Source organism: Mobula birostris, chromosome 24 (assembly GCF_030028105.1).
Source record: "Mobula birostris isolate sMobBir1 chromosome 24, sMobBir1.hap1, whole genome shotgun sequence".
Taxonomy (NCBI): Eukaryota; Metazoa; Chordata; class Chondrichthyes; order Myliobatiformes; family Myliobatidae; genus Mobula; species Mobula birostris.
The window spans coordinates 1,787,352-1,815,196 of NC_092393.1; the positions used below are offsets into that span (position 1 = coordinate 1,787,352).

The 27,845-nt window shown below is 45.6% G+C and overlaps 2 protein-coding genes across 2 annotated transcripts in view; one reads left to right on the forward strand and one right to left on the reverse strand.

Annotated features, from left to right (window-relative positions):
- Positions 1-5,775, forward strand: part of LOC140187201 (protein HID1) — a 251,216-nt gene extending 245,441 nt beyond the window's left edge. Inside the window, exon 20 of the mRNA XM_072242269.1 lies at positions 3,086-5,775. Coding sequence (XP_072098370.1) covers positions 3,086-3,149 — 64 coding nt within the window. The 3' untranslated portion in view covers positions 3,150-5,775. The remainder of the gene's footprint in view (positions 1-3,085) is intronic.
- A 14,382-nt stretch (positions 5,776-20,157) lies between these two features.
- Positions 20,158-27,845, reverse strand: part of LOC140187431 (proton channel OTOP3-like) — a 71,989-nt gene continuing 64,301 nt past the window's right edge. Inside the window, exons 5-6 of the mRNA XM_072242751.1 lie at positions 26,474-27,396; positions 20,158-20,328 (exon numbers count right to left, since the gene is read on the reverse strand). Coding sequence (XP_072098852.1) covers positions 20,158-20,328; positions 26,474-27,396 — 1,094 coding nt within the window. The remainder of the gene's footprint in view (positions 20,329-26,473; positions 27,397-27,845) is intronic.

Sequence of the window (27,845 nt, forward strand, 5' to 3'; positions counted from 1 at the left end):
GAACCCTCCCAACTACTGAGCACATCTATGTGAAATATTGCTGTTGAAAAGCAGCATCCATCACCAAAGATCCGCACCACCCAGGCCATGCTCTTTTCTCACTGCTGCCATCAGGTCGAATGTATAATTGCTTCAGGACTCGCACCACCAAGTTCAAGAACTGTTAGTACCCCTCAACCTGTTGAACAAAAACGGATAGCTACACTCATTCTATTTCTGGTGTTCCCATAACCAATAGTCTCACTTTAAGGACTATCTTGTTATTCCATGCTCGTTATTTATTGCTATTTATTTATATCTGCATTTACACAGTTCGTTGTTCATTGATCCTGTTTACAGTTACTGTTCTACAGATTTTCTAAGTATGCCCACTGAAAAAGAATCTCAGGGTTGTGTGTGGTGACATATGTACTCTCATAAATTTTACTTTGAACATTTTGAACTTAATAAATTTCCCTGCCTTCTTAAAGGAGGCTATATAATGGGCAGATGATCAGGGATTTTCTGTGTTACTTGGAGCCACAATACGAGTGGTCTGGAAGGGGCAACTGAGACCACAGAGTGTTCTGTGCCCTTGGACTCATAGACATAGAAACCCTGCAGCACAATACAGGCCCTTCGGCCCACGATGCTGTGCTGAACATGTACTTACTTTAGAAATTGCCTAGGGTTACCCATAGCCCTCTATTTTTCTAAACTCCTTGTACCTATCCAGGAGTCTGTTAAAAGACCCTAACGTATCCGCCTTCACCAATGTCACCAGCAGCCCATTCCACGCATTCACCACCCTGTTCCTAATCATATTACGCCTCTCCAAATGTTCATAAATCCTGCCTCTCAGGATCTTCTCCATCAATTTGCCAACCACTGAAGTAATGCTCACCGGTCTATAATTTCCTGGGATATCTCTACTCCCTTTCTTAAATTAGGGAACAACATCTGCAACTCTCCAATCCTCTGGAACCTCTCCTGTCCCCATTGATGAAACAAAGATCATTGCCAGAGGATCAGCAATCTCCTCCCTCGCCTCCCACAGTAGCCTGGGGTACATCTCATCCGGTCCCAGTGACTTATCCAACTTGATGCTTTCCAAAAGCTCCAGCACATCTTTTCTTAATATCAACATGTTCAAGCTTTTCAGTCTGCTGTAAGTCAATATTAGGGAAATTAAAACTCCCCCATCACGACAATCCCATTATTACTGCACTGTTCCAGAATCTGTCTCCCTATTTGCTCTTTGATGTCCCTGTTACTATTGTGTGGTCTATAAAAAAACACCCAGTAGAGTTATTGACCCCTTCCTGTTCCTAACTTCCGTCCACAGAGACTCAGTAGACAAACCCTCCATGACTTCCTCCTTTTCTGCAGCCGTGACACTATCTCTGATCAGCAGTGCCACACCCCCACCTCTTTTGCCTCCCAAATATCTGCTTCTCTCATTGAAAATATTCATAGGTTCCAGCCACTTGGCCCTTGTGTATGCTGGTCATGAAAGAATTCTCCAACGAAAGACCTGTGCTTATCATAAGTGCACTGATTCCACTTGCCAGTACCATTTGCAGACAGTGGGTCACAGTCTCCCTAGCATGCTCTGCTGATATATGGTGGCGTGCTGTGGATGTTGAGTGAACCTGGTGTGCATTGTAGGCTGTATGTTTCTCTATGGTATGGTCAATGTGTCAGTGTGGGTGGTGTCACATTAGTGATACAATGTGTGTGGGTGGTGTCACACTGGTGTGGTGCAGTGGTGTGCAACTCTGTGGTGCATTTTGGGTGTGTGTCACATGGTAGTGTGGGAAACATTCTGCACTCGTTTGGCTAATGAGCCCAGTGTCACATCCAATTCCCTGATGCTGATGGCGGCATCTGGAGAGAGTGGTTTAAGGATTTATGTAATGTAGAACTTTTCAAGGCTTGTGGCAGCTTTGAGCCATTGTGACTGTTGAAGGAAACTCATTGAGCTGGATGAGGGAACAGACCAGGATGCTGACAGAGTGGGCATCAGAGAGCCAATGTAATGGTCACTGCACTGTTGCCTTGTCACTGCCCAGTACCGAAAGGCCCCAGGAATAACCTATGACGAGCTCATGTAAGAAGACAGTACTCCCTGCCTTCTTGGAGGAGGCTGTGTGGGGGGGCAGATGATCAGTGGATCTCGATGTGATTAGGAGACACAACCTCTGCGATCTGGAAGGGGAAACTGAGACCAGAGTCAAGAGTGTCCTGTGCCCTAAGACTCTCTCCCAAACCTCTCTGCCTCCTTCATAGAAAAGATTCATAGGCACTGGCTACTTGCCCTTCTGCCTACTGGTTGTGAAGGAACTCCAACCAAAGACCCCTTCCCATTTAGGGTCTACCCCTCCCTCTCCCCCTCCCAGTTACAGAACCAATGCCGTTTGCAGGTAGCGAGACCCAGTCACCCCAGCACCCTTGGTTAATAATCCTCTCACAATTTGCCATCTACTCTTTCTGCTACTCAAGTGATCACTTTAAATCTGTGCCCTGGGCTCCGCCAGCTTCTTCCCTCTGCTAGTGAATTATGATGGGTCTTTCTATTCACTATGCCGAGGACCACCCTAATTGTACACATTTAGTGAGGTCTCCTTGCAGCCTTCTCTGCTCCTTCTGCCGAGCTGCAGTGTTATGATCCCATCTGCCTCCTGGGGTGATAACCTCTCACTCTCTGGTTACCAGAAACTTCTCCATCCTCCAACCAGCCATTGCACATGGTGCCAGCATTGCTGCCCTGCTCTTTATTCTGTCTCTCTGTTTGAGCTGGAGACACAGGGCACTGCAGCACAGGAGGAACCACAGGAGCACAACAGAAGTCAGACAGCAGCTCTGGAGGATTATGTCGAGACCTTGATCTAGACTGGAATCCCTCTTAAATCCTGCGGCTTACATCACCCACACCCCCAACCTGTTGCCTTGAGTACCGCACTATGTTTATGTACATCTCCATTTCTTTGATGTTTCCATGAAGTTCATTGAGGTTGTTACTTTGTTAAATATGCAGATATTAGTTGTTGTTGCTGCCTTCTGTACCTTTACCGTGTGAACACTGACCTTTCTGTTTGTTCCACAGGAACGTGGACCCGCCCATCTGGTACGATACAGATGTGAAGCTCTTTGAAATTCAGCGGGTTTAAGAAACCAAATTGGATTTGAGGAAATACTTTGGCCAAATTTTATTTTTCATTTTAATTCTTATTCTAATGGCTGTTTTCTGCCTACATCTTCGCTGACCTGACCTTCCCTTGGTACTTGCTGCTGTGTGTGGCATCTCACCTCTGCAGAGCTCTACTTGCCAGTCAAAATACATCCCTCCCAGTCACCAGCCCATGAATCCAGTAGCTCAGGACAACTGCTGACTCTGAGGTAGACCCTATCGCGCTCTGACAGCACACAGCAGCCCCTGCTCAGCCACACTGAGCTGCTTCCGCTCCTGTCATTGCTTCTTGCTTGTCTCAGTTCTCCCTACACTATCTGTCCGGTCACTACAGAGACAACACTTTGACATTGCTCTATGGTCCTTTGCTTCAGTCAGACTTCCAGTCACTATGGACTATCACATAGCAACTGTCCGACCATCTACAAGAACCCAGCCTCCACCCCCACCCCCAAGTTCTATGCAACCAGACGCTTACCTCTCCATACTACACCTCACAAGACTGTGCTTGAGAATGTTGCCACAGTGATTTTATAGTCACTGGAGATTTAAGGTATATGTTGCTGGTAACTGCATTCAGCATGGGTGTCTGACATGCCTGTTTAAGGAAAGGTAAAACAGGAGGCTGGTACATTTGCCAGTGGCACCATAGTGCTGACATTCACTGGCTGGCCACTGGATTGCTGGGGTAGCAGTGGCATTATGTTTCCCAGACCTGGGCTGTGTTTGAGTGAGAGATTTGGAGCAGCTCCAGTAAACCAAGCCATTATGTAAGCAAGCGTTTATCTGCGGTCTGAGCCTGTTCTTCCCCATGTTAACACACTGTAACTCATCTCTAAGCCCCTCTCTTGGGGATGTGGTATTGTGTGAATCACAGAAACCTAAGCCTGCTTCAGCCCACCTTGCCTTACAGCTTTGTGTGACTGTGAAAGGCCTCTAATGATACCGCTAGAGTATACTGAGTCCAGAGAGTTTACTTCTGAAGCTGAGTAAATATTTTGCTTCGCATGCATCACTTAAGCATAAGTATACTGCAAGAAATACTGTGCAGGTTGAAGCCCAACCCATTATGGATTGTTCCCACCTATGACGCAGGCTGAAAGAGGGCTTAGGAGATGTGCCCCACTCGCCTGTGGCTAGCCTGTACCGAGCCCTCTTCCTCTTCCCCCTTCCTATTCCTCATCCTTCTAGCCTTAGTGACCAAGAGTTGGATAACTTGTCCTGCTGCTGCTCACTCTGCAGAGGGCATTACTTTCAGCATCTTGACACAAGCGCATTGTTTCAGCCATCCATGCAGACAGAGACCATTCAGCCCATTATTCCTTTGCTGTCCCGCCCTGCATTTCTGCATTCTTACTTCCTGTGGAGTGGTTTTAGTGACTATCCCTCCATCCTTTGAACCTCTTATTTTTGATAAGCAAAAAACATAAAACAGTACAGCACTGGCCAGGCTATTCAGTCCACAATGTTGTGCTGATTACCAATTATTTTAGTAATTATTTTAAACATTTTAACATGATCCTCTGTAAATGAGATCCAAGTTACTACGTTGCCTCTTCATTTAGTTGCCATACCCTGTAAATCCACTGAACACTAATGCAATGTTCACAGAAACACTACTTTGAAATGTATTTACAGAAAGAATTGCCTTCCGCACTGGATGTACCACAAGCTGCGTTCTTTCAGGGTGGCCCTATACCACTGTTTCTTTAAAGTTGCGATTATCTGCAGATGTTTTTGGTGTACTGTGGCAGGAACTGTTCCGCCCGGTTAGGTGGGTGAATATACAGCCGCTGAATTATACACAGTAGGAATGACCCTAGTTTTATCACTAGCTATGCTACTAACTGGAACTCAAGATCTTCAGCTAATGAGTGAAAAATTGTTCTGTAATTGGGTTACTTGCATGGCATATCTAAATCACAATCATAGGCAGCAGCTTCAAAATGTTCCTCCCCTAACCGTGCGTGATTGGTACGGTGTAGAGGGAGCTTCACTCTGTCTAACCTGTGTCCTAGAGATGTGTGAACAGATAATATAGAGGGAGCTTCACTGTATCTACCGTTGCCCTGGGAGTATATGACGAGACAGTGTCGAATGAGCTTCACTCTGTAGCCTATATGTTCCTGCCCTGGGAGGCTTAAATGCAGACGCTGAATGTCTGGAATGAAAGGTGCACAATTCACCGGCATTGACATCATACCCTCACACTAAACAGCAGAAGATTTATAAGATTTTAATATGTTTCTATTTGGGAATCAGTTCCTACGTTGCACAGGACCTTTAATGTGGTGTGTGGTGATACGTAAATCCAGTGAGTTACCTAGATCTGTGCCTGATGTTAACAGATGTGTGATAGCACTTTAGAAAGTACTTTGTTATTGTAATTTAAGGAATCTTAAAGGAGAAGGATTCTCTCCAGGTAACTTTGTTAGGTTTACTTGCCTATAGAATTACTTATCTCTTTAAGGACGCAGTATCAGTCTATCTCTGTCTATTTTTGTTTGCCTGGTTACACTGTTCTTATTTATATTGTTTCCAAGTGGTGATATCTGTTTTCCTTATGCGAATCATTTGCAAACTGTTGATAATATTTTAGAAAAATAAATTCTTCAGATTTCACTGGAGCACAGTGTCCCTGTCTCTTGTCAATAATGGAATGTGATCAGGTAACATGGCCAGTGCTGCCACTCTGAAGAAGCGGCCATATAGGTCTGAGCTGTAGCACTAGCAATTTTTGGACTCATTCTGTTCTGTTACAGCATTGCCCTGACCTTGGTAGGGAAACCTAGAGCTGAGGGCTGTGCTATGTATTCTGGATCTGGCACTATCTTTAAATTGCCATGTGGTGGCAGAATTACCGCTGCCTGACAGTGAGGCCACTCTTCGTTGTTTTTATAACCTGGTGCAAGGTTTGGTCCAAATCATTGCTGCGGATACAGCTATTTTTCTCAGAATTCATTATTATGTACCAACTTGCGCATAGCAGTAAAACATGAGACAGCACCCTGCCTCGTTTACACAAACCAGTATAATTTGTAGCTCATTCTTTCTGTGTAGCATTCTTTCTTTAGTGTAGCAGGTGCGAACAGCATCTCATTCCCACCTGCTACACTGAACAGGCACTTTCAGTAAAGTATCGGAGACAATCCATAATTCACTCTGTTCATTGCCAATCTTTACAGTCACTGATAGATCAAAAATTATCAGTTAGTGACAGTTCAAAAGTAGTCACTTCTGAACATGCTTTGTCCCAGAGCAGTTTACAGATAATGCTGAGTTGTGGGAACCAAGTCACAGTCTGCATGCCTCATTTTCAGTGACATACCTTATTACAGTGTTGTACTGTTGTACAGCTGGATTTTAAATCATTAAATTATATTCAGATAATAAATCTAGTTCCAGACCTGAAGCGCAATTGCTATTCAGGCTGCCTGTATGACTCTGCCCTTTTACAGACAAAAGATGTCCAATTCTTAAACTATTTGTCTAACTTGAGTTACAAACATCACAATATTGGTCAGGCATTTTTGAACAGTATATCACAGGCGCGTGCCCTTTACCAAAATGTTGATCCAAACTAATTAACCTAATGACACCTAATCCCTGCTTACACAATGTCTATGTGCCTCAGCGAGGGACGTTCTCAGGGAAACGTACGGAAGAAATGTAGCAAATGTTCAGGAGATACTTACATGGGATTCTGCATAGGTACGTTCCAATGAGACAGGGAAAGGATGGTAGGGTACAGGAACAGTGGTGTACAAAGACTGTTGTAAATCTAGTCGAAGGAACGAAGAGCGTACGAAAGGTTAAAAAAAATGGATCTAGAAGATTATAAGGCTAGCAGGAAGGAGCTTAAGAATGAAATTAGGAGAGCCAAAAGGGGCCTTGAGAAGGCCTTGGCAGACAGGAGAATGCTTGATCATGTAGATATTAAGGATGTGCTGGAGCTTTCGGAAAGCATGAAGTTGGATAAGTCACCAGGACCGGACAGGATGTACCCCAGGCTACTGTGGGAAGAGATTGCTGAGCCTCTGGCAATGATCTTTGCATCATTAATGAGGACGGAAGAGGCTCCGGAGGATTGCGGATGTTGTTCCCTTATTCAAGAAAGGGAGTAGGGATAGCCCAGGAAATTATAGACCAGTGAGTCTTACTTCAGTGGTTGGGAAGTTGATGGAGAAGATCCTGAGAGGCAGGATTTATGAACATTTGGAGAGGCATAATATGATTAGGAATAGTCAGCATGGCTTTGTCAAAGGCAGGTCATGCCTTACGAGCCTAATTGAATTTTTTGAGGATGTGACTAAACACACTGATGAAGGTAGAGCAGTAGATGTAGTGTATATGGACTTCAGCAAGGCATTTGATAAGGTACCCCATGCAAGGCTTATTGAGAAAGTAAGGAGGCATGGGATCCAAGGGGACATTGCTTTGTGGATCCAGAACCGACTTGCCCACAGAAGGCAAAGAATGGTTGTAGAAAGGTCATATTCTGCACGGAGACCGATGACCAGTGGTGTGCCTCAGGGATCTGTTCTGGGAACCCTAGTCTTTGTGATTATTATAAATGACCTCGATGAGGAAGTGGAGAGATGGGTTACTAAATTTGCTGATAACACAAAGGTTGGGGGTGTTATGGATAATGTGGAGGGCTGTCAGAGGTGACAGCAGGACATTGATAGGATGCAAAAATGGGCTGAGAAGTGGCAGATGGAGTTAAATGGTGGTTCATTTTGGTAGGTCAAATATGTTGGCAGAATATAGTATTAATGGTAAGACTCTTGGCAGTGTGGAGGATCAGAGGGATCTTGGGGTCGGAGTCCATAGGACACTCAAAGCTGCTACACAGGTTGACTCTGTGGCTAAGGAGGCATATGGTGTATTGGCTTTCATCAATCGTGGGATTGAGCTTAAGAGCCGAGAGGTAATGTTACAGCTCTATAGGACCTTGGTCAGACCCCACTTGGAGTACTGTGCTCAATTCTGGTTGTCTCACTACAAGAAGGATGTGGAAACCGTAGAAAGGGTGCAGAGGAGATTTACAAGGATGTTGCCTGGATTGGGGAGCATGCCTTATGAGAATAGGTTGAGTGAACTCGGCCTTTTCTCCTTGGACCGGCAGAGGATGAGAGGACACTGCCTGACCTGCTGTGTTCCTTTAGCACAGTATGTGTTCCTTATTTGGCAGGTTTGAGATAAACAGAGCTACTGGCTTATGGATTTTGAGTGCAAGTTTTGAAAAAGCAAGCGGATTCAGTTAGGACACACAACAGGTTTGAGATTGGCTGTCTTTCTTTCCTATTTTGTAAACAGAGCAGTGGGAATGCCAGGCAGGATAGTGGAATGTGGGAAGACAGGGAGTCCTCCAATGTTCCTGAAAGCCAACCTGCAAGAAGTGCATGCAGCTCCAATTTCTAACAGACCATGTTAGGGAATTAGAACTGTATGAACTCTGCAACAATACAGAGAGATAGTTACACCTAGAGTGCTGGGCCAAGGTAAATGCGTGACAGGAGTGGGGAAAAGGGATAGGTAGTCAGTGCAGGGTACCCCTGTGGTTGCTCCCGTCAATAACAAGTATTTTGCTTTGAATACTGTTTTGGGGGAGAGGGAGAGAGTGATCTCGAGAGCCTTAGTAGTCATGTCTCTAGTACTGAGTATGGTTCTGTGGCTGCCCGACCTGCTGAGTTTCTCCAGCTTGTTGTGAGTGTGGCTCAGAAGGAGAGGAAGGAGAAAAGGTGAGAAATACTGGTAGAAGATTCCTTGACTGGAGGACAGACAGAGGTTCTGTGGAATGGAATGAGATTCCCGGATGGTATATTGCCTCGTGCCAGGGTCAGGGACATCCTGGCAGAGATGATCAGCAGCTGGATTGGTGCATTTGGCCCCAGGTCGGTGGCGTTCGGACCCTGTTTGGTGGTCACTCTTTACGGAAGGACTGAGTTCATGTGGCTTCTCTCCTTGTGTGTAGATGAAAGGATGTTTCTGATAATCTGAAATTCATGTGATTATTGCTCTGTACTTTATATAGTTTTCCTTAAGTTTTCTTGTGGATGATTGTAGATTGATCTGTTCATTTTCTAATGTGTAAGAGGGAGAGTTGGGGATTTGATGGTCCCATCACTGTTCTTTTCTGCAAGTGATGGGGCTCAGGAATTGTTATGACTAATTTTTTTTATGCGAGTGGGGGGGTCGGGAACTGTTGTCGCTGTTTTGTTTTTGCTGTGGAGGGGGAATTTTGGGGTCTGTGAGTTTTGTTTCTTTTTCATGTCGGGGGGTGTAGTTGATGTTTTCATTAACACCTATTGTCTTTCTGTATTTTGAGGAAATTACAAGTAGGCTAGACAAGGGAGATGGAGTTGGATGTTGTATATCTGGATTTTCAGAAGGCCTTTGACAAGGTGCCACACGAGGCTACTTAACAAGATAAGAGCCCATGGAATTACGGGAAAGTTACATACGTGGATAGAGCGTTGGCTGATTGGCAGGAAACAGAGAGTGGGAATAAAGGGATCCTATTCAGGTTGGCTGCCGGTTACCAGTGGTGTTCCACAGGGGTCCGTGTTGGGGCCGCTTCCTTTTACATTGTACATCAACGATTTGGATTATGAAATAGATGGCTTTGTGGCTAAGTTTGCTGACGATACGAAGATAGGTGGAGGGGCCGGTATTGCTGAGGAAACGGAGAGTCTGCAGAGAGACTTGGATAGATTGGAAGAATGGGCAGAGAAGTGGCAAATGAAGTACAATGTTGGAAAGTGTATGGGTATGCACTTTGGCAGAAAAAATAAACGGGCAGGCTATTATTTAAATGGAGAAAGAATTCAAAGTTCGGAGATGCAACGGGACTTGGGAGTCCTCGTACAGGATACTCTTAAAGTTAACCTCCAGGTTGAGTCAGTAGTGAAGAAGGCGAATGCAATGTTGGCATTCATTTCTAGAGGAATAGAGTATAGGAGCAGGGATTTGATGTTGAGGCTCTATAAGGTGCTGGTGAGACCTCACTTGGAGTACTGTGGGCAGTTTTAGTCTCCTTATTTAAGAAAGGATGTGCTGACATTGGAGAGGGTACAGAGAAGATTCACTAGAATGATTCCGGGAATGAGAGGGTTAACGTATGAGGAACATTTGTCCGCCCTTGGACTGTATTCCTTGGAGTTTAGAAGAATGAGGGGGGACCTCATAGAAACATTTCGAATGTTGAAAGGCATGGACAGAGTGGATGTGGCAAAGTTGTTTCCCATGATGGGGGAGTCTAGTACGAGAGGGCATGACTTAAGGATTGAAGGGCGCCCATTCAGAACAGAAATGAGAAGAAATTTTTTTAGTCAGAGGGTGGTGAATCTATGGAATTTGTTGCCACGGGCAGCAGTGGAGGCCAAGTCATTGGGTGTATTTAAGGCAGAGATTGATAGGTACCTGAGTAGCCAGGGCATCAAAGGTTATGGTGAGAAGGTGGGAGAGTGGGAATAAATGGGAGAATGGATCAGCTCATGATAAAATGGCGGAGCAGACTTGATGGGCCGAATGGCCGGCTTCTGCTCCTTTGTCTTATGGTCTATTTAATGGCTATCTGGAGTAGACAAATATCGGAGTTGTATTGTACATACATACTTTGACAACAAAATGAACCTTTGAACCTCTGACATTCGTGAAACCTGGTTGCAGAAGGGGCAGAGGAGGTGCCAGCTCAATGTTCTGTGGCTTAGTGTTAGACATGACAGAGAAGGAGGGATTAAAGGGGAAGTTGTAACCTGTCTGTGGCATTAATGTCACGGTAGTGCTCAGATAGGACAGACTGGAGGGCTCATCCACTGAGGCTATATGGGTGGAGCTGAGGAATAAAGGGATGTTATTATGAACCATGGAATAGTCAGAGGGATATAGAGGATCAGATTTGTAGGGAGATAGAGAACAGCTGCGAGGATAAAGTTGTGATAGTAGATGACATTCTGCACACCATAACTGGTGATGTGGGATTGTGTATAGTTAGGCTCTTGGTAAGAGCCAATAAAAAGTTAGGTTTACGTGGAGCAACCGTTGTGTGAGTGGGCCAGTGTTAGAGTGGGGAGTACTGACATTGGTTCATAGTTGGAGAGGAGAGGTGAAGACTTTTTTATATACATTTTTTTCCTTCTTATTGCACAGATAGTACAGTGGGGATGCCAGGCAGTATAGTGTAATGCTGCTCTTGCAGGATGTGGGAAGGCAGGGACACCTCCTGTGTCCCTGATGACTTCACCGGCAAGAATTGCATCCTGCTGCAGTTTCTTTCAGGCATTAAGGAATTGGAGCTGAAACTGGATGAACTCCACGTCATTCGGGAGGCTGATGGGTTGATTTTCAAAAGGTGCATTTAATGTCAGAGAAATGTATACAATATACATCCTGAAATTACTTTTAGATAGATAGATAGATATACTTTATTGATCCCGAGGGAAATTGGGTTTCGTTACAGCTGCACCAACCAAGAATAGAGCATAAATATAGCAATACAAAAACCACAAACAATCAAACAACAAAATGCAAACTATGCCAGATGGAAATAAGTCCAGGACCAGTCTATTGGCTCAGGGTGTCTGACCCTCCACGGGAGGAGCTGCAAGTTCGATGGCCACAGGCAGGAACGACCTCCCGTGACGCCAAGTGTTGTATCTCGGTGGAATATGGCCGGAGTCCAACAGCAAAAAGTTCAATATCCGGTCTGCAAACATATTCCTCGATTGTAATATGACCCGGATTGCACCATCCGTTGTTAACCAGAACAGCGAGCCCCCCCAACTCCTTTACGCTTACCGCTCTCAGTGCACTTCCGGTCAGCCGGAACGGTCTGGAAGCCATCCATGGAAAAGTTTTGGTCAGGTATGTCCTCGTTTTCTTCGCAACCACCCACAAAAACAGAGGAAAGAATGAATGACAGTTAAATGTTAGAATCCCAAAGACCCCCCCAGCTCCCCGCTCCTACACATAAGCAGCAGCAAAGCGACGACCCCCCCACCAGCAAAAAAGCATCGGTGCCCTCCACCGAGCACTCAAGCGTGCAGCAAAGCATCAATAAAGACACAGACCTGAGTTCCCCAAACACTACTCGTTCACTCAGTAATTTGACATACCACAGGCTCTCTCTCTCTCTCTCTCTCTCTCCCTAATAAGGGAAAAAGAGGTGTCCCCGTTTCACAGTGAGGAGGGAGACTTAACAAAAACAACTTGCCGATTTATGGTGTTAAGAAGTCTGTTGCGTCACTTTTTCCGAGCTCTGTGCCCAAAGAACTTGGATCTCTGGGTAGACAGCCAGCAGCCAGCTCGCTGCTTTCAATCTTCCATGTACTCCCACGACACATCAGAAGGTGGCATCAACTTCGAATCCGCCAGCCTCCAGAGCCACAAAAATCTGGCAGTCTTCCAGGCTGCGTCCTTGGCATATTGAAAAGCGGCTGGTCGTGAGGTCCTGAGAGCAGGTCCCATTTCGGCAAAAAAACGAAGTCAGCGTGTAACTCCAGGTCAGGGTCTTCAAAAGAACCCTGAAAAGGGGGACAAAAAAGATAATAAAGACATAAATAGAGCTGTTTCCAAAGATACAAGTAAAGGAGCTGTTGTTAGGCGCCATCATCCTAAACTCTGCCCTCAAGGCTTACAGGGAGGTAGTTATTCTCAGGGTGGAGGACAGGTAACTGTGTGACTGTCAGGAGTACCCCTGTGGGCCACTGCCCTCAACAACAGGATACTGCTTTGGAACTGTTGGTGGGGGGGGGGGATAATTGAGTAGAAGAAAATCAGGGTGGTCAGGTCTCTGGCTCTAGCTCAGAAGGAAAGGAAGGAGAAGGGGCTCAGGGATTGATTAGTTAGGGAACAGACAGGAGGTTCTGTGGATGAGAACGAGATCCCGGCATGATAGGTTGCCATCCAGATGCCAGGAACAAGGACACTTGGATCGTGTGCACAGCATTCATAAGTGGGAGGATGATCAGTCAGAGGTCATGGTCCATGTCAGCATCAATGACATGTTGGGGTCAAGGTTCTGCAGAGTGAGCTCAGGGAGTTAAAGGGCAGGATCTCTGAGCTAGTGATCTCAGGATTGCTACATGCTAGTGAGGCCAGAAATAGGAGATTATATGGATGCTGTCCAAGTTGCATGCCATCTTGGACGATGTCTCCCATCCACTACATAATGTACTGGTTGGCCATTAGAGTACATTCAGCTAGAGACTCATTCCACCGAGATGCAACACAGACTGTCAAAGGAAGTCATTCCTGCCTGTAGCCTGTCCAGCTCTTGGCTCCATCCCTCCCCCTCCTGTCTTCTCCTATCATTTTGGATCTCCCCCTCCCACTTTCACTTTCAAATCCCTTACTCACTCTTCCTTCAGTTAGTCCTGACGAAGGGTCTCGGCCTGAAACGTCGACTGCACCTCTTCCTAGAGATGCTGTCTGGCCTGCTGCGTTCACCAGCAACTTTGATGTGTGTTGCACACATATACACATATATACCCGTGCATTTCATGGGGAGGATACATATATATATATATATATATATACACACACATATGTACCCATGCATTCCTTGGGGAGGATATATATGTACCCGTGCATTACTTGGGGAGGATGTATAGAGATTCCTTACAGAATGGCGCCAGAATTGAACTCCAAGCTCTGGAACACCCCAAGCTGTAATGATGTCACGTTAACTGCTAAGCTCTCGTGGCACCCATCTGATGAGGAAGGGGAAAGTGGAAAGCAAAGGTCAGCTCATGAGAAACAAATCAATACCTAAAAAGGGAATGAAAAATTGCGAATGTGGGTCCCTCACAGAATGAAACATAAATTATATTTGGGAATAAAGAAATGCAGTGGATTCTGGTAAATTGTGCGATTGGTTCGTAAGGGCAGCCATTTATTTGCAACAACTCTTTAAAGAACAAAAATTAATTGAGAAAATCCCTTTATTTATTTTGTGTAGAATGTGTGTGTGGCTAGGCATAGCTCAAATGTTATCTACAAATTTGCTGACAATACAACCATTGTTGGTAGAATCTCAGGTGGTGATGAGAGGGCGTAGAGGAGTGAGATATGCCAACTAGTGGAGTGGTGTCACAGCAACAACCTGGCACTCAACGTCAGTAAGATGAAAGAGCTGATTGTGGACTTCAGGAAGGGTAAGACGAAGGAACACATACCAATCCTCATAGAGGGATCAGAAGTGGAGACAGTGAGCAGCTTCAAGTTCCTGGGTATCAAGATCTCTGACGATCTAACCTGGTCCCAACACATTGATGTAGTCATAAAGAAGGCAAGACAGCAGCTATACTTTATGAGGAGTTTGAAGCGATTTGGCATGTCAACAAATACGCTCAAAAACTTATATTGTTGTACCATGGAGAGCATTCTGACAGGCTGCTTCACTGTCTGGTATGGAGGGGCTACTGCACAGGACTGAAAGAAGCTGCAGAGGGTTGTGAATCTAGTCACCTCCATTTTGGGCACTAGCCTACAAAGTACCCAGGATATCTTTAGGGAGCGGTGTCTCAGAAAGGCAACGTCCATTATTAAGGACCTCCATGCCCTTTTCGCACTGTTAGCATCAGGTAGGAGATACAGACGTTTGAAGGCACACACTCAGCTGCTTCTCTCTGCCATCCAATTCCTGAATGGATATTGAAGCTTTGGACACTACCTCACTTTCGTTAATGTAACCGGGTGACCGTCCATCTGGGTAATGCTAGAATAGTTGTCTGTGCCTTTAAGGGAGACGGTGATGTCATTACGCACGCGCGGGATAGTGGGGAGACTATTTTGTTTTCTGCTGAAGACGCTGGTGGGGCGTTGGAATTGAGTTCCTCCCCGAGACTGGGCATGGTGAGGAAAGGTGAGCATTAATTGACAATATCCATGTAAATTGGTTTATGCTTGTTGGCGAATCGAGAATACCGGTTATTTGACATGTTTTACATGTGGATGCTTTAGATTTTCACGAGTAAAGGCATCGATGCTGGATCACATGGCTTATGCAAAGTTCCTCACCATCCAAGTGGGTCAGTCTTCCTGTAATTTAACTACCAGACAATACCTTGTAAAAGTTGTGCCAAAGTGTACCTTTTGTCTAACTTTATTGTATCAGGACTGATTGTGCATGTAACCGCGTAACGTGAGTGTTTAGTCTCTGTTCGGAAGTTCAGCACGTGTGGACGTCTTAGGTGAGATGTATTTGCTTACATTTCTCGCTGTTATGTATAAGATGCAGGGTGGGTGGGATTCTAATGTTCTTTGGATTGTGTTCCCTCAGGACTGCCAACACCGTATTAAAGTAGTACCGTACTAGTTCTGGTATTTTTACACTGCAAACGCAATTCTGTCCATACACGAGGGTGTGGATCGAAAGTTAAACTGAGATTGTAATGGCAAGAACTGTTTGTAAATTCATTCGTTTTGTTTTGCAACCCTCTTCTTGCGCATAAACATCTAAAACAGATAAAGAAATTAAAACCCGAAAAAGTATTTGTTGTCCTGAGTGTGTACTTTTCTCCAGGCTACAAACTGAATATACAGTATTTCTGTTTTTGCACATTTTTTAAAATCTATTCAATATACATAATTGATTTACTTGTTTATTTATTATGTTTTATTTTATTTATTTTTCTCTCTGCTAGATTATGTATTGCATTGAACTGCGGCTGCAAAGTTAACAAATTTCACGTCAAATGCCGGTGATAATAATCCTGATTCTGAGTGTGAGAATGCCACAACTGGGCTGAACAGTTTTTAACTAGTGTCGGACATGTGCATTTGTGTGGCTGTTAGGCATGACACCATGCTTAGAGTGAACAGTTTCTGTGCATGTTTTGTTCTACAAGGGGTGATTGATAAGTTTGTGGCCTAAGGTAGAAGGAGTCATTTTAGAAAACCTAGCACATTTATTTTTCAACATAGTCCCCTCATACATTTACACACTTAGTCTAGTGGTTGTGCAGCATACAGATCTTGGATCTCCAGAAAGTGTCCACAGCAGGGGTGATCGATAAGTTCATGGCCTAAGGTAGCAGGAGATGAGTTATACAGCTCTCGTTACATGCACATGCAGTTCAACTCTTTGAGTGATTATGCAAGAAGTTTGAAGTTAATAACTCAAGCAACACACATCAAAGTTGCTGGTGAACGCAGCAGGCCAGGCAGCATCACTAGGAAGAGGTACAGTCGACGTTTCAGGCCGAGACCCTTCGTCAGGACTAACTGAAGGAAGAGCTAGTAAGAGATTTGAAAGTGGGAGGGGGAGGGGGAGATCCAAAATGATAGGAGAAGACAGGAGGGGGAGGGATGGAGCCAAGAGCTGGACAGGTGATAGGCAAAAGGGATATGAGAGGATCATGGGACAGGAGGCCCAGGGAGAAAGAAAAGGGGGGGGGGACCCAGAGGATGGGCAAGGGGTATCGTCAGAGGGACAGAGGGAGAAAAAGGAGAGAGAGAGAAAAATGTGTGTATAAAAATAAATAACGGATGGGGTACGAGGGGGAGGTGGGGCATTAGCAGAAGTTAGAGAAGTCAATGTTCATGCCATCAGCTTGGACGCTACCCAGATGGAATATTAGGTGTTGTTTCTCCAACCTGAGTGTGGCTTCATCTTTACAGTAGAGGAGGCCGTGGATAGACATGTCAGAATGGGAATGAGATGTGGAATTAAAATGTGTGGCCACTGGGAGATCCTGCTTTCTCTGGCGGACAGAGCGTAGGTGTTCAGCAAAACGGTAATTCCTCCGTCTCCGCCGTATGAGGATGAGGCTTTTCATTTCAGGACAAGGGAGATGTCCTCCTTTTCTAAAGAAAGGGGCTTCCCTTCCTCCACCATCAACTCTGCTTTCAAATGCATCTCCCCCATTTCACTCATATCTGCTCTCACTCCATCCTCCCACTAGAAATAGAGTTCCCTTGGTCCTCACCTACCACCCCACCAGCCTCCGGGTCCAACATATTATTCTCCGTAACTTCCGCCACCTCCAACAGGATCCCACCACCAAGCACTTCTTCCCCTCCCCACCTCTGCTTTCCACAGGGATCGCTCCCTACATGACTCCCTTGTCCATTCGTCCCCCCCATCCCTCCCCACTGATCTCTCTCCAGGCACTTATCCTTGTAAGCGGAACAAGTGCTACACATGCCCTTACACTTCCTCCCTTACCACCATTCAGGGCCCCAGACAGTCCTTCCAGGTGAGGCGACACTTCACCTGTGAGTCGGCTGGGGTGATATACTGCGTCCGGTGCTCCCGATGTGGCCTTCTATATATTGGCGAGACCTGACGCAGACTGGGAGACCGCTTTGCTGAACACCTACACTCTGTCCGCCAGAGAAAGCAGGATCTCCCAGTGGCCACACATTTTAATTACACATCCCATTCCCATTCTGACCTGTTTATCCACGGCCTTCTCTACCTTAAAGATGAAGCCACACTTCTTCTTCATCTTCTTCATTCTCCCCACATTCCCATCTGCTCCCCCTGATTCCAACCACATCCACATATTGGGGGCAAGTTACAGTGAATTGTTAGCCTCTCAACTATTATAGCTATGGGATGCAGGAACATCCATGGGAAACCCACACGGACAGCCCTGGAGGTCAGGACTGAACCTGGCCTTGCTGGAGCTTATGGGGCAGTGTTGTGTTTTCAGTATTGTTAGAGTATGAGGCAATTGAGATAGTAACATCTCCCAGAGGAGATCAACATCTGTCTGGGGAAGAAATCATAACGTGTTGGCTCAGGACTCTGCATTAGGGCAAGAAGCATAAACTGATGTGCACTGAGGAATGGATAGAAAATAGACTGCAGGAAGAGTCGGGCATCATTTCACTAGCGGGGTTCTGTGGCATAGGAGGGTCACTGTACTGCTGCTATAAATCAGGCTGGTAGATGCAATAGGGCTTCTGGGGAAACACTGGTGAGCAGCGTGAATGAGTGAGTACACAGAGTATGGTTGGAAAATGGCAGGTCACCTACTTTCCTAATACAAATAAAATGTCAAAGTAACCTTTCAATGGTTTTGGTGTTTGACGGTCCTGGGTATCCTTTTAAGTAGATTATTAAAAGATAGCATGCAGATACCAAAGTTCAAATTACATTTATTTTCAAAGTATGTATACATTATACAACCTTGAGATTCGTCCTGTTAAAGGCCGTCACCCTAACCCACAAAACAAAGAAACCCAAAAGAACCCATAAAAAAAGACCAACAAATGCCCAATGAGCTGGGAGAGAGAAATAGCAAACAATAAAAGTAAGCAAATAGCATTTAGAATGAAAGTGAGTCCTCAGACATGGAGCCTGGAGCAGGCCACAGGCCTCAGCCTCAGCGCAGAGGGGAGTAAACATCGTGGAGCAGCGAGCAGAACTGGCCTGACCCTCACCTCTGGTCCTGACAATCTGTCTCTTCAATCCATATAGCCCAGCGTTTAAATCATCCAAACATTGGGTCATTGTTTGCCCCAAGACCCAGGCCCTGTCGCTTTGATATGCTCTGGGTCTGGACCCGGACCCTGCTGCCATAGATGTTGCCTGGATTGGAGATCGTGCCTTATGAGAACAGGTTGAGTGAACTTGACCTTTGATCCTTGGAGCAATGGAAGATGAGAGGTGACCTGATAGAGGTGTATAAGATGATGAGAAGCATTGATTATCCGGATAGCCGGAAGCTTTCTCCCAGGGCTGAAATGGCCAACATGACAGGGCATGGTTTTAAGTTGCTTGGAAGTAAGTACAGGGGGATGTCAGAGGTAAGTTTTTCCACACAGAGTGGTGGGTGCGTGGAATGTACTGCCAGCAACGGTGGTAGAGGCAGATACAATAGAGTCTTAGATAGGTACATGGAGCTTAGAAAAATAGAGGGCTATGCGGTAGGGAAATTCCAGGCAGTTTCTAGAGTAGGTTACATGTGGTCTACAGCAGAACGTTGTGGGCCAAAGGGCCTGTAATGTGCTGCAGATTTCTATGTTCACATTTCTGCCCGTACCCGATCTTTCCAAATCAGCCCAGCACTTAGATTAATCAAACTTCACTTTTGGTTTAGGAGGACGGGTTATGAATCTGCCTCTCCTCCACTCGGTTCGCCTCAACTTCATCTGGAATATGCCTCGACCTTGCCTGACTTTGCCTTGCTTCAACCCTCGACTTAGCCTCACCTTCAGTTGCCTCTTCATTGTTTGTAGTGATCGTACCATAATTCTTTTTTTTACAGAAAATGTTATTAATAAATCGTTTTGTTGTAGTCCTTTTTTGTAATGTCAGTAAGTAATTGCTCACCTTCAGCATGCCATCTTAAACTGGAAGAAAACTTTGTTGTAAGAGGACAAGGGTTCAGGAGAAAAGGCATCTGACTGAAGCTGGTGAAGCTGCACCTGGAGGAACAGGTGCTGTCCCCGTCTCCACCCCAGAGAGGATGATGTGAGATTAAGCAAATGGGCCCTGTAAAACTTATTTGAAGAAGAGCTGATATTATTGGACTCAACAGGCAGATGCAGGCATGGTGTTCCCTTTGCTCAGGGATCAGAGGGTCAATGGGTGGGAGGGGAGTGCAACCACACAGGACAAGGAAGGAGAAACTCCATTCCCTGTGAACCTTTGGGCCTTTCCACCCAAGAGTACCTTAAAATTTAGACATTAAGGGAATCAAAAGAACAGTGCATGTGATCATCCCTACACTGAATAATGAAGAGCAGGCAGAGATACACTACAGCAAGGGCCGGGTAGTTATCTACACGTTTAGGTTGAGGAATGAGAAAGCAGGCAGTGGTTTACTCCAGTGATAAAGATTGAGTAATACTCAGCACTTCACATGTCTCAGATGATGAAAGGGAACTTCTCAGTAAAATAACTTGGTAGGTTAGATGGTGATTTACTCTTCGAGATCATGGAGTTTTCATCAGTGTAGATCAGGCATTATGTTACTCTTAGCGATGGGGAATGTGCAATCAGCTGGTGATTTCACCTTCCGGAACCAGAATCAGGCAGAGAGGTAGATTTCCAGCAGGTTGCCTGCAGAATGCATCCGGTAAAAGACGCCCAGTGGTAGACCAAAGTTTAGAATGGCAAACCAGATGGAAAACCCATAGAATCTTTTCTCCAGTCCATTTTCAAACTGGGGCTGTACTCCAAATGCTGGCATAATCCACAGCTGAAGAGGAAATAAAGAAACATTACTTGTCTGTTGGCTGAGGCCGCTCAGAACAAAGGAGCAAAGTTCTGTTGTTGAGATACAACTGGAAGCAATCACTGGATGTGACAGTGGAACCAAGATTGTGATCAGCGAGTATGTGATGGAACAGTGTTAAAGGAACATCTGTTGTTTAATGCAAATTGTGGTTATCAGGGTAGCTCAGTGGGAGGGTATTTAAGAACTATGTAGTGTACCTGCCCTGCCCATGTTTGGTGAGATTGTAGAGAGGGCTTTACTCTGTAGCCAAGCCAATGGTGACTTTTTTCTGGAATACCGGGTGCAACACTATTGAGGAAGTTTGTGCTGGTGGTTGAAATATCAGGTTAAGCCCAAGCTAATTAGAAAACTTTAAAAATGATTAAAGACTCAGCCAAAGACATGGAACAGACGTGTGGAACTGACTTGAGTTCAGTGACAATAATAAAACCTTACCTTGGAAGGCTGGTTCCAGAGGGTAAGGCATCCGAGGTATATTGACAAATTATCCAAAATTGCTTGGTGATAGAAGCGGGGTACTGGTGGAGGAGTGATAGGTGCTGAGACCTTTTTTTTAAATATAAATAAGTTGATGAGCATATGAGTGATCTGACTGGTGAATTTGCAGACAACAGAAATACTGGCAAAGTTATAAATAGTGAAGGAGTTTATCTAAGGATACAGAGGGACATTGATCTGATGAAAGTTGGGCAGATGGAATTACAAGTGTGAGATAATGGACTTCGGGAGGCTGAATTCTGGTTGGACATGTAGAATAAATGGTAGAGAATTCAAGAGAATTAATATACAGAGAGACCATGGGATGCGAATCCATAGTTCACCAAAAATTGTGATGTAGGCAGATGGGGGTTGTGAAGAAGGTTTTGTTAATAAATGCCTTCAGAGGCTGAAGCATTGTGTAAGAGTTGGGGCATCATAACATTTCACAAAACATTGGTTAGGCTGCACTTATTGTATTGCTTATAGTTCTGGTTGTCACTCTACAGCCTACAACTGTATACCCTCAAACAAAGGAGCGTGAGGGATCCTTTATGATCTCCTTCACCTTGTCTGCTAGAGCAATTTTATGCCTTCTTTTAGCCTTCCTGGTATCTTTCTTAAGTGTTCTCTTGCATTTCTTATTCCGTAAGCACCTCATTTGCTCTTGCTTGCCTATATCTGATATGCACCTTTTTTTCTTAACCAAGGCCGCAATATCTCTTGAAGGTCAAGGTTTCCTTCACTTGTCATTTTTACCTTTTATTGTAACAGGTACATACAAGCTTTATACTCTCAATGTTTTGTTTTTGAAGGCCTCCCACTTACCAAGTACACCTTTGCCAGAAAACAGCCTGTCCCAATCCACAATTGCCAGATCATTTCTGATACCATCAAAACTGGTCTTACTCCAATTTAGGATCTCAACCCGCAAATCAGACCTATCTTTTTGCATATTTACTTTTAAACTAATGGCATTGTGGTCACTGGATAGAAGGTGTTCCCCTACACAGACTTCTGACACTAGCCCGGTCACATTCACCAATAGCAGATCCAGTAGTGCATGCTCTGACATTGGGACTTTTCCCGAACCCATATGACAAACTCATTCCCATCTTGTCCTTTCACAATATGGGCTTCCCAGTCAATATGTGGAAAGTTAAAATAACCTACTACAACAACCTCACGTTTCTTGCAATAGTCTGAGATTGCTTTACAAATTTGTTCCTCTAAATCTCTAGGACTGTAATCCCGAGGTGGTCTGTATTACAGGCCCATTAACGTGGTCGTACCTTTCAATACCTCACTAGTCGAGTTCCCTGGTCTGTCCTGATAGAGCACTGCATGACATTTTCCCTGACTAATAACACCCTCTTTCTTTAATCCCTCCCCCTCTGTCACATCTAAAACAACAGAACCCCGGAACATTGAGCTGCAAGTCCTGCCCGAGCTGCAACCAAGTCTCACTAATAGCTGTAACGTCATGATTCCAGGTGTTAATCCATGCCCTGAGCTCATCTTCCTTTCCTATAATATTTCTTGCATTGAAATATACACAGCTCAGTACACTAATTGCACCATGCTCAACCTTTTGATACCTGACTTTGTCTGAGGCCTTAACATCTGTCACCACAATGTCTCCACTAACTGGTCTGGCATTCTGGTTCCCATCCCCCTGTAGCTCTAGATTAAGCCCCACTATGCAACATTAACAAACTGCTGGGATATTAGTCCCTCTACAGTTCAGGTGCAAAGCGTCCGTTTTGTATAAGTCCCACCCTCCCTGGAAGAGAGCCCAATAATCCAAAAATCCTATGCCCTCCCTCCTACATCAACTCTTTAGCTATGTGTTAAACTGCAAAATTTTCCCAGTTCTGGCCTCACTAGCACATGGCACGGGAAGCAATCTAGAGATTACAACCCTGCAGGTCTAGCCTTTTAACTTAGCACCTAACTCCCCGAACTCCTGATGCAGAACATTGTCACTCATCCAATGCATGTCATTGGTATCTACATGGACCACAACCTCTGGCTGTTCACCCTCCCATTTTAGAATGCTGAGGACTCGATCTGAGATATTCCAGACCCTGGCACCTGGGAGGCAACATGACATCCAGGAATCTCTTTCTCGCCCACAAAACCTCCTGTTCATTCCCCCACTAATGAAACCCCTATCACCACACCACACCTCCCCTCTTCCCTTCTCAGTAACAGAGGCAGACCTAGTGCCAGAAACCTGACTGCTATTCCTCCTCAACAGAATCCAAAGTGGTTCTGTTATTGGGGGAGATGACCACAGGGGTACTCTGCACTGGCTCCTTAAAGGAGGAGGAGGAGATGGCAGCGCAACACAGCACGCGCGGCCACTTCGGTGGTGATGTCTGTTATTTGTCAAGTACGGGACCGTGCTCAATCCTGATTTGATGGAGACAGACGTGAGAGTACACAGGAGCATCTGGAAAACTTCTGAAATGCCCGCTTCGCTGCCACTGCTACTGTGTGGTCCAGAATCTCCAGAGGAGAAGGCCCCGGATCCTCGGCTTTGCTTGTTTCGGCGGCCGGGGCGAGGTCGAAGGCGTTCAGGAGGCTGTATCAGAGGGGCTGGTTGGAGGCTCGAATTTTTTGGACGGATGGACTCAGTGTCGGCTGTGGTCGGCTGCGTCCAAGGCATCAGCAAGTTGACGGTGCCTGGAGGTTTATGGCAGGGAGTTTCTCCCTTTGCCGCCTGTTATCGGGGACTCGGGAGTCGATCGACTCGGGACTTTGAGACTTTTTTACTGTGCCCATGGTCTGTTCTTTATCAAATTATGGTATCGTTTTGCACTGACAGAACCACATAGTTATAACATATAGTTACAGCAATGTTAGTCTTTGGTTTGTCCTGTTTTTCTGTGATATCACTCTGGAGGAACATTGTATCATTTCTTAATGCATGTATGCATTTCTAAATGACAATATACGAGGACTGAGTGTCCTCATAATCTAATCTAAATCCTTTCCCCTTCCTGTCACCCAGTTTCCTGTGTCCTGCACCTTGGGTGTAACTACCTCTGTATGTGTCCTACCTATCACCTCTTCACCCTCCCAAATGATCTGGAGTTCATCCAATTCCAACTCCAACTCCTTTATGAAGATTGTTAGAAGCTGCAGCTGGATGCACTTCTTGCAGTTGTAGTCATCAGGGACACTTGAGGTTTCCATCATTCCTACATCCCACAAGATGACCATTCAACTATCCTGTCTAGCATCTCTACTGTCCTAGCTGAGCAGATGTAAAGAAGGGAAGGAAAAAAAACTATCTAGAACTTTTCTTTTTCTTACCTTTTTTGACTGAAGCCTTGAAGAGCTAAAGCCACACCACCCTAACTCTGTTCACTCAGCCAATGACCAATGCGCTTGCTCCTGCCTTCCTTAATTTGCCTTTCCTAATCAATCCCAAATGCCGATTTGTCGCCGGTCAGAACTCATAAACTGCTGCAATCTGGTGCGGCATTTCTCTACTTTGATCTGAGTGAAATCCCTTCCTCGCAAACTTCTGCTGTGTGGATTGGTCACTGGTTAGACTCAGGATTAACCCTGTGGTTAAGAAGGCATATGGTATATTGGCCTTCATCAATCGTGGAATTGAATTTAGGAGCCAAGAGGTAATGTTGCAGCTATATTGGACCCTGGTCAGACCCCACTTGGAGTACTGTGCTCAGTTCTGGTCACCTCACTACAGGAAGGAGGTGGAAACTATAGAAAGGGTGCAGAGGAGATTTACAAGGATGTTGCCTGGATTGGGGAGCATGCCTTATGAGAATAGGTTTAGTGAACTCGGCCTTTTCTCCTTAGAGCGACAGAGGATGAGAGGTGGCCTGATAGAGGTGTATAAGATGATGAGAGGCATTGATCGTGTGGATAGTCAGAGGCTTTTTCCCAGGGCTGAAATGGTTGCCACAAGAGGACACAGGTTTAAGGTGCTGGGGAGTAGGTACAGATGAGATGTCAGGGGTAAGTTTTTACTCAGGGAGTGCTGAGTGCATGGAATGGGCTGCCAGCAACGGTGGTGGAGGTGGATACGATAGGGTCTTTTACGAGACTTTTGAATAGGTACATGGAGCTTAGAAAAATAGAGGGTTATAGGTGAGTCTAGTAATTTCTAAGGTAGGGACATGTTCGGCACAACTTTGTGGGCTGAAGGGCCTGTGTTGTGTTGTAGATTTTCTATGTTTCTAGGATGTTGCCTGGAATGGAGGATTGTAGTTATAAAGAGAGATTTGACAGGCTGGGTTGTTCTTACTGGAACTTGGGAAGCTGACCAGTAATCTTATGAGGTTTATAGGATTATGGGGCAAAGAGATAGGATATTTGTTCAGAATTCATTTCCCAGAGCAGTGGCGTGCAGAACTAGCAGGCACAGGTTTGTAAGAAATTTTTAAGGGTTCTGAATGGTTAAGTTTTTCCACACAGAAGGGGATGGGTATGTGGAGTGACCTGCCAGAGGAGGTGATGGTGACAGGTAGAGTTTAAAATGCAGCTGGAGGAGTATTTGGATAGGAAAGGTGTAGAGGGACGTGGGTCTAATGCAGGCAAATGGAATTAGTTCAGATGTGCATCATGGTCATCGTGGACAAGGTCACCCAAAGGTCTGCTTTTATGTTGTAAATTTCCACGAGTGCTCTTTCAGTTCTCAGAAATACCCTCGATTATAAACAGAGTGAAGGTACTCAATGAAGCAGACCCCTATCTGCAACAGGTCTCACTCGGACCACTTCACATTTGCTCTGTCTGCCACAACAGTCCGTGTATCCTGATGGCCAACCATTTTAATTTTGTCACACTGACATGTCTGCCTACAGCCTCCCCTATTGCCACAATGAGGCCACTCTCAGGGTGGATGAGTGACATCTCATTCTGTCTAGGTAGCCTTCAACCTGATGGCATGAACACTGATTTCTCTAACCTCCAGTAATTACTCTCCCTCCAACTCCAACTTTATTCTGGTTACCCTCTCGCCCCTTCTATCCTGCCCATCACTCCCTCAAGTTCCCCTACTCTGTCCCTTTCTTCCATGGTCCACTGTCCTCTCCTTCTTCAGCCCTTCACCTCTTCTCCCCACCCACTTTTCACACCCGACCTCACCTATCACTTGGCAGCTTGGACTTCACCCACTAGCTTCTTCCCACTTCCTTTCCAGTCCTGATGAAGGATCTCAACTGTTCCCCTCCAGACATGCGGCCTGATCTGCCTGGTCCCTCCAGCATTTTGAGTGTGTTGCCCAGGATTTCCAGCTTACGTAAAATCTCTCTTGTTAATGAAAGCAGACAGATTGCATACTGAGTGAACTAGAAAGTCATGAACAGCAGAACATGGGCAAATTTTTAAATTCCATGTGGATCCACCCAATGGGGATTACAAAGTTCAATTCCTAATTGATCGTTTCCTGAGTTCTGCCAAAGCAGAGTGCCTGAGCCCAGGTGGAGAGGGCAAAGCTGGGTTACCACTGGGTGTTCTGACCTGCCACATGCCCTCAAGGTGGTCAAGTGAATGTGTGCCCAGCTGCAATGTCCATGGAACTGTTGGGAGTGTACTGGAAGTGAGGAAGATAGAATCAAGCTCGCCAGGAAAAGAAACCAGACTAACTTACGATGAGGTTGGACATGATCATAAACATGGAGATCTCCTTCAATAACTTCCGTTTCCAATTCAGTGTGCTGGTCATTTCGAGAGCTCGTTTCCTTTGGTTTACGGTGGATGAACAATCCAGTGCTCCATCTGGTGAGTTAGGTGCACTATCTAGATTGGTTGGCATGTTGGTCTGTACACTTATTGTTGCAGCTGGGGCCTCCTGGACCACTCCTGAGGGCGGAGATTCCTGCTCCTTCAGATTCTGCAAGTTAATGAATCCTTCATCGTAAGCCTCAACAAAGTTCTGATCAGCATCCTCCAGAAGACACTGCCTGTGCAAGCCCTCAATAATGAAGAGGTTCTGCAGCACATGTTCAATGATGATGAGTAAGGAGTAGGTGAGGTTCAGAGTATCGATGGTGCGCTTGGGATGGGTGGAGACAATAGCCACGATGGAGAAGTATGAGATGCATAACTGTCCTAGGGCTGCAACCTGCAGCAGCACCACATCCAGGCTACGGGTGGGGTTCTCTCTGCTGTCCACTTCCCGCATCTCCCACCTGTGCACCACCAGTGCAGCCAGTGAGCAGAGCGACATGGCAGAGAGGAGGACAATGTTGAAGATGTAGAACTGGATGAAGGGTGTAGGTTGCCTGAAGTCAGCGGATACCCCCTTTTGGTACAGGATGAAGATAACCAAACCAGTAATGATCACCATCACCCCTAGCAGTGGTCCTGCAACTAAGCCATGACCTCGGAACCTGTTGCTGGTGTGAGTCTCATGATGCTCAATGGAGCGCCCCACGTTGCCCCACAGAACATATAGCATGGTGGAGGAGATGAGGCAGAATTCAATGCTGAAGGGGTACAGGATAACGATGCCCTTCTGGAAAATGGTGCAGAGCTCACTCTGGCAACTCAAGTCTGACAGGTTCCAACCACCTGCAAAGATAGGATGCGGGACAAACTTTACAACAGTTTGTGTCACTCTCATGTACACCAGACAATTAACAGCATAGAAATACTGTCCTTCACGTGGCCTGTCAATTGTCAACCACACTGACTGTGCCTCCTTGTCCACCATATTGACTGCCACCCCTTGTCTTCCACAACATCCACTCCCAATGTTCCCCACACAGATCATCTCCATACAACCATCCACCATCCCATACCTGTTCTCCACACTGATCATCCCCTCAACTTTCACAAGGACTATACCCTCCACCCCCATTTCCCGCTCCCCATTCAGCACACCAGTTAATCCCCCGAATCCCACATATTGAACATCTCCCTGTCAAACTCATACATGATGCTGACCATACCCCTCTCTTCCACACAAACCATCACCCTGGCCCCAGACCTTCACACTGACCGTACCCCATTCCTCCCAT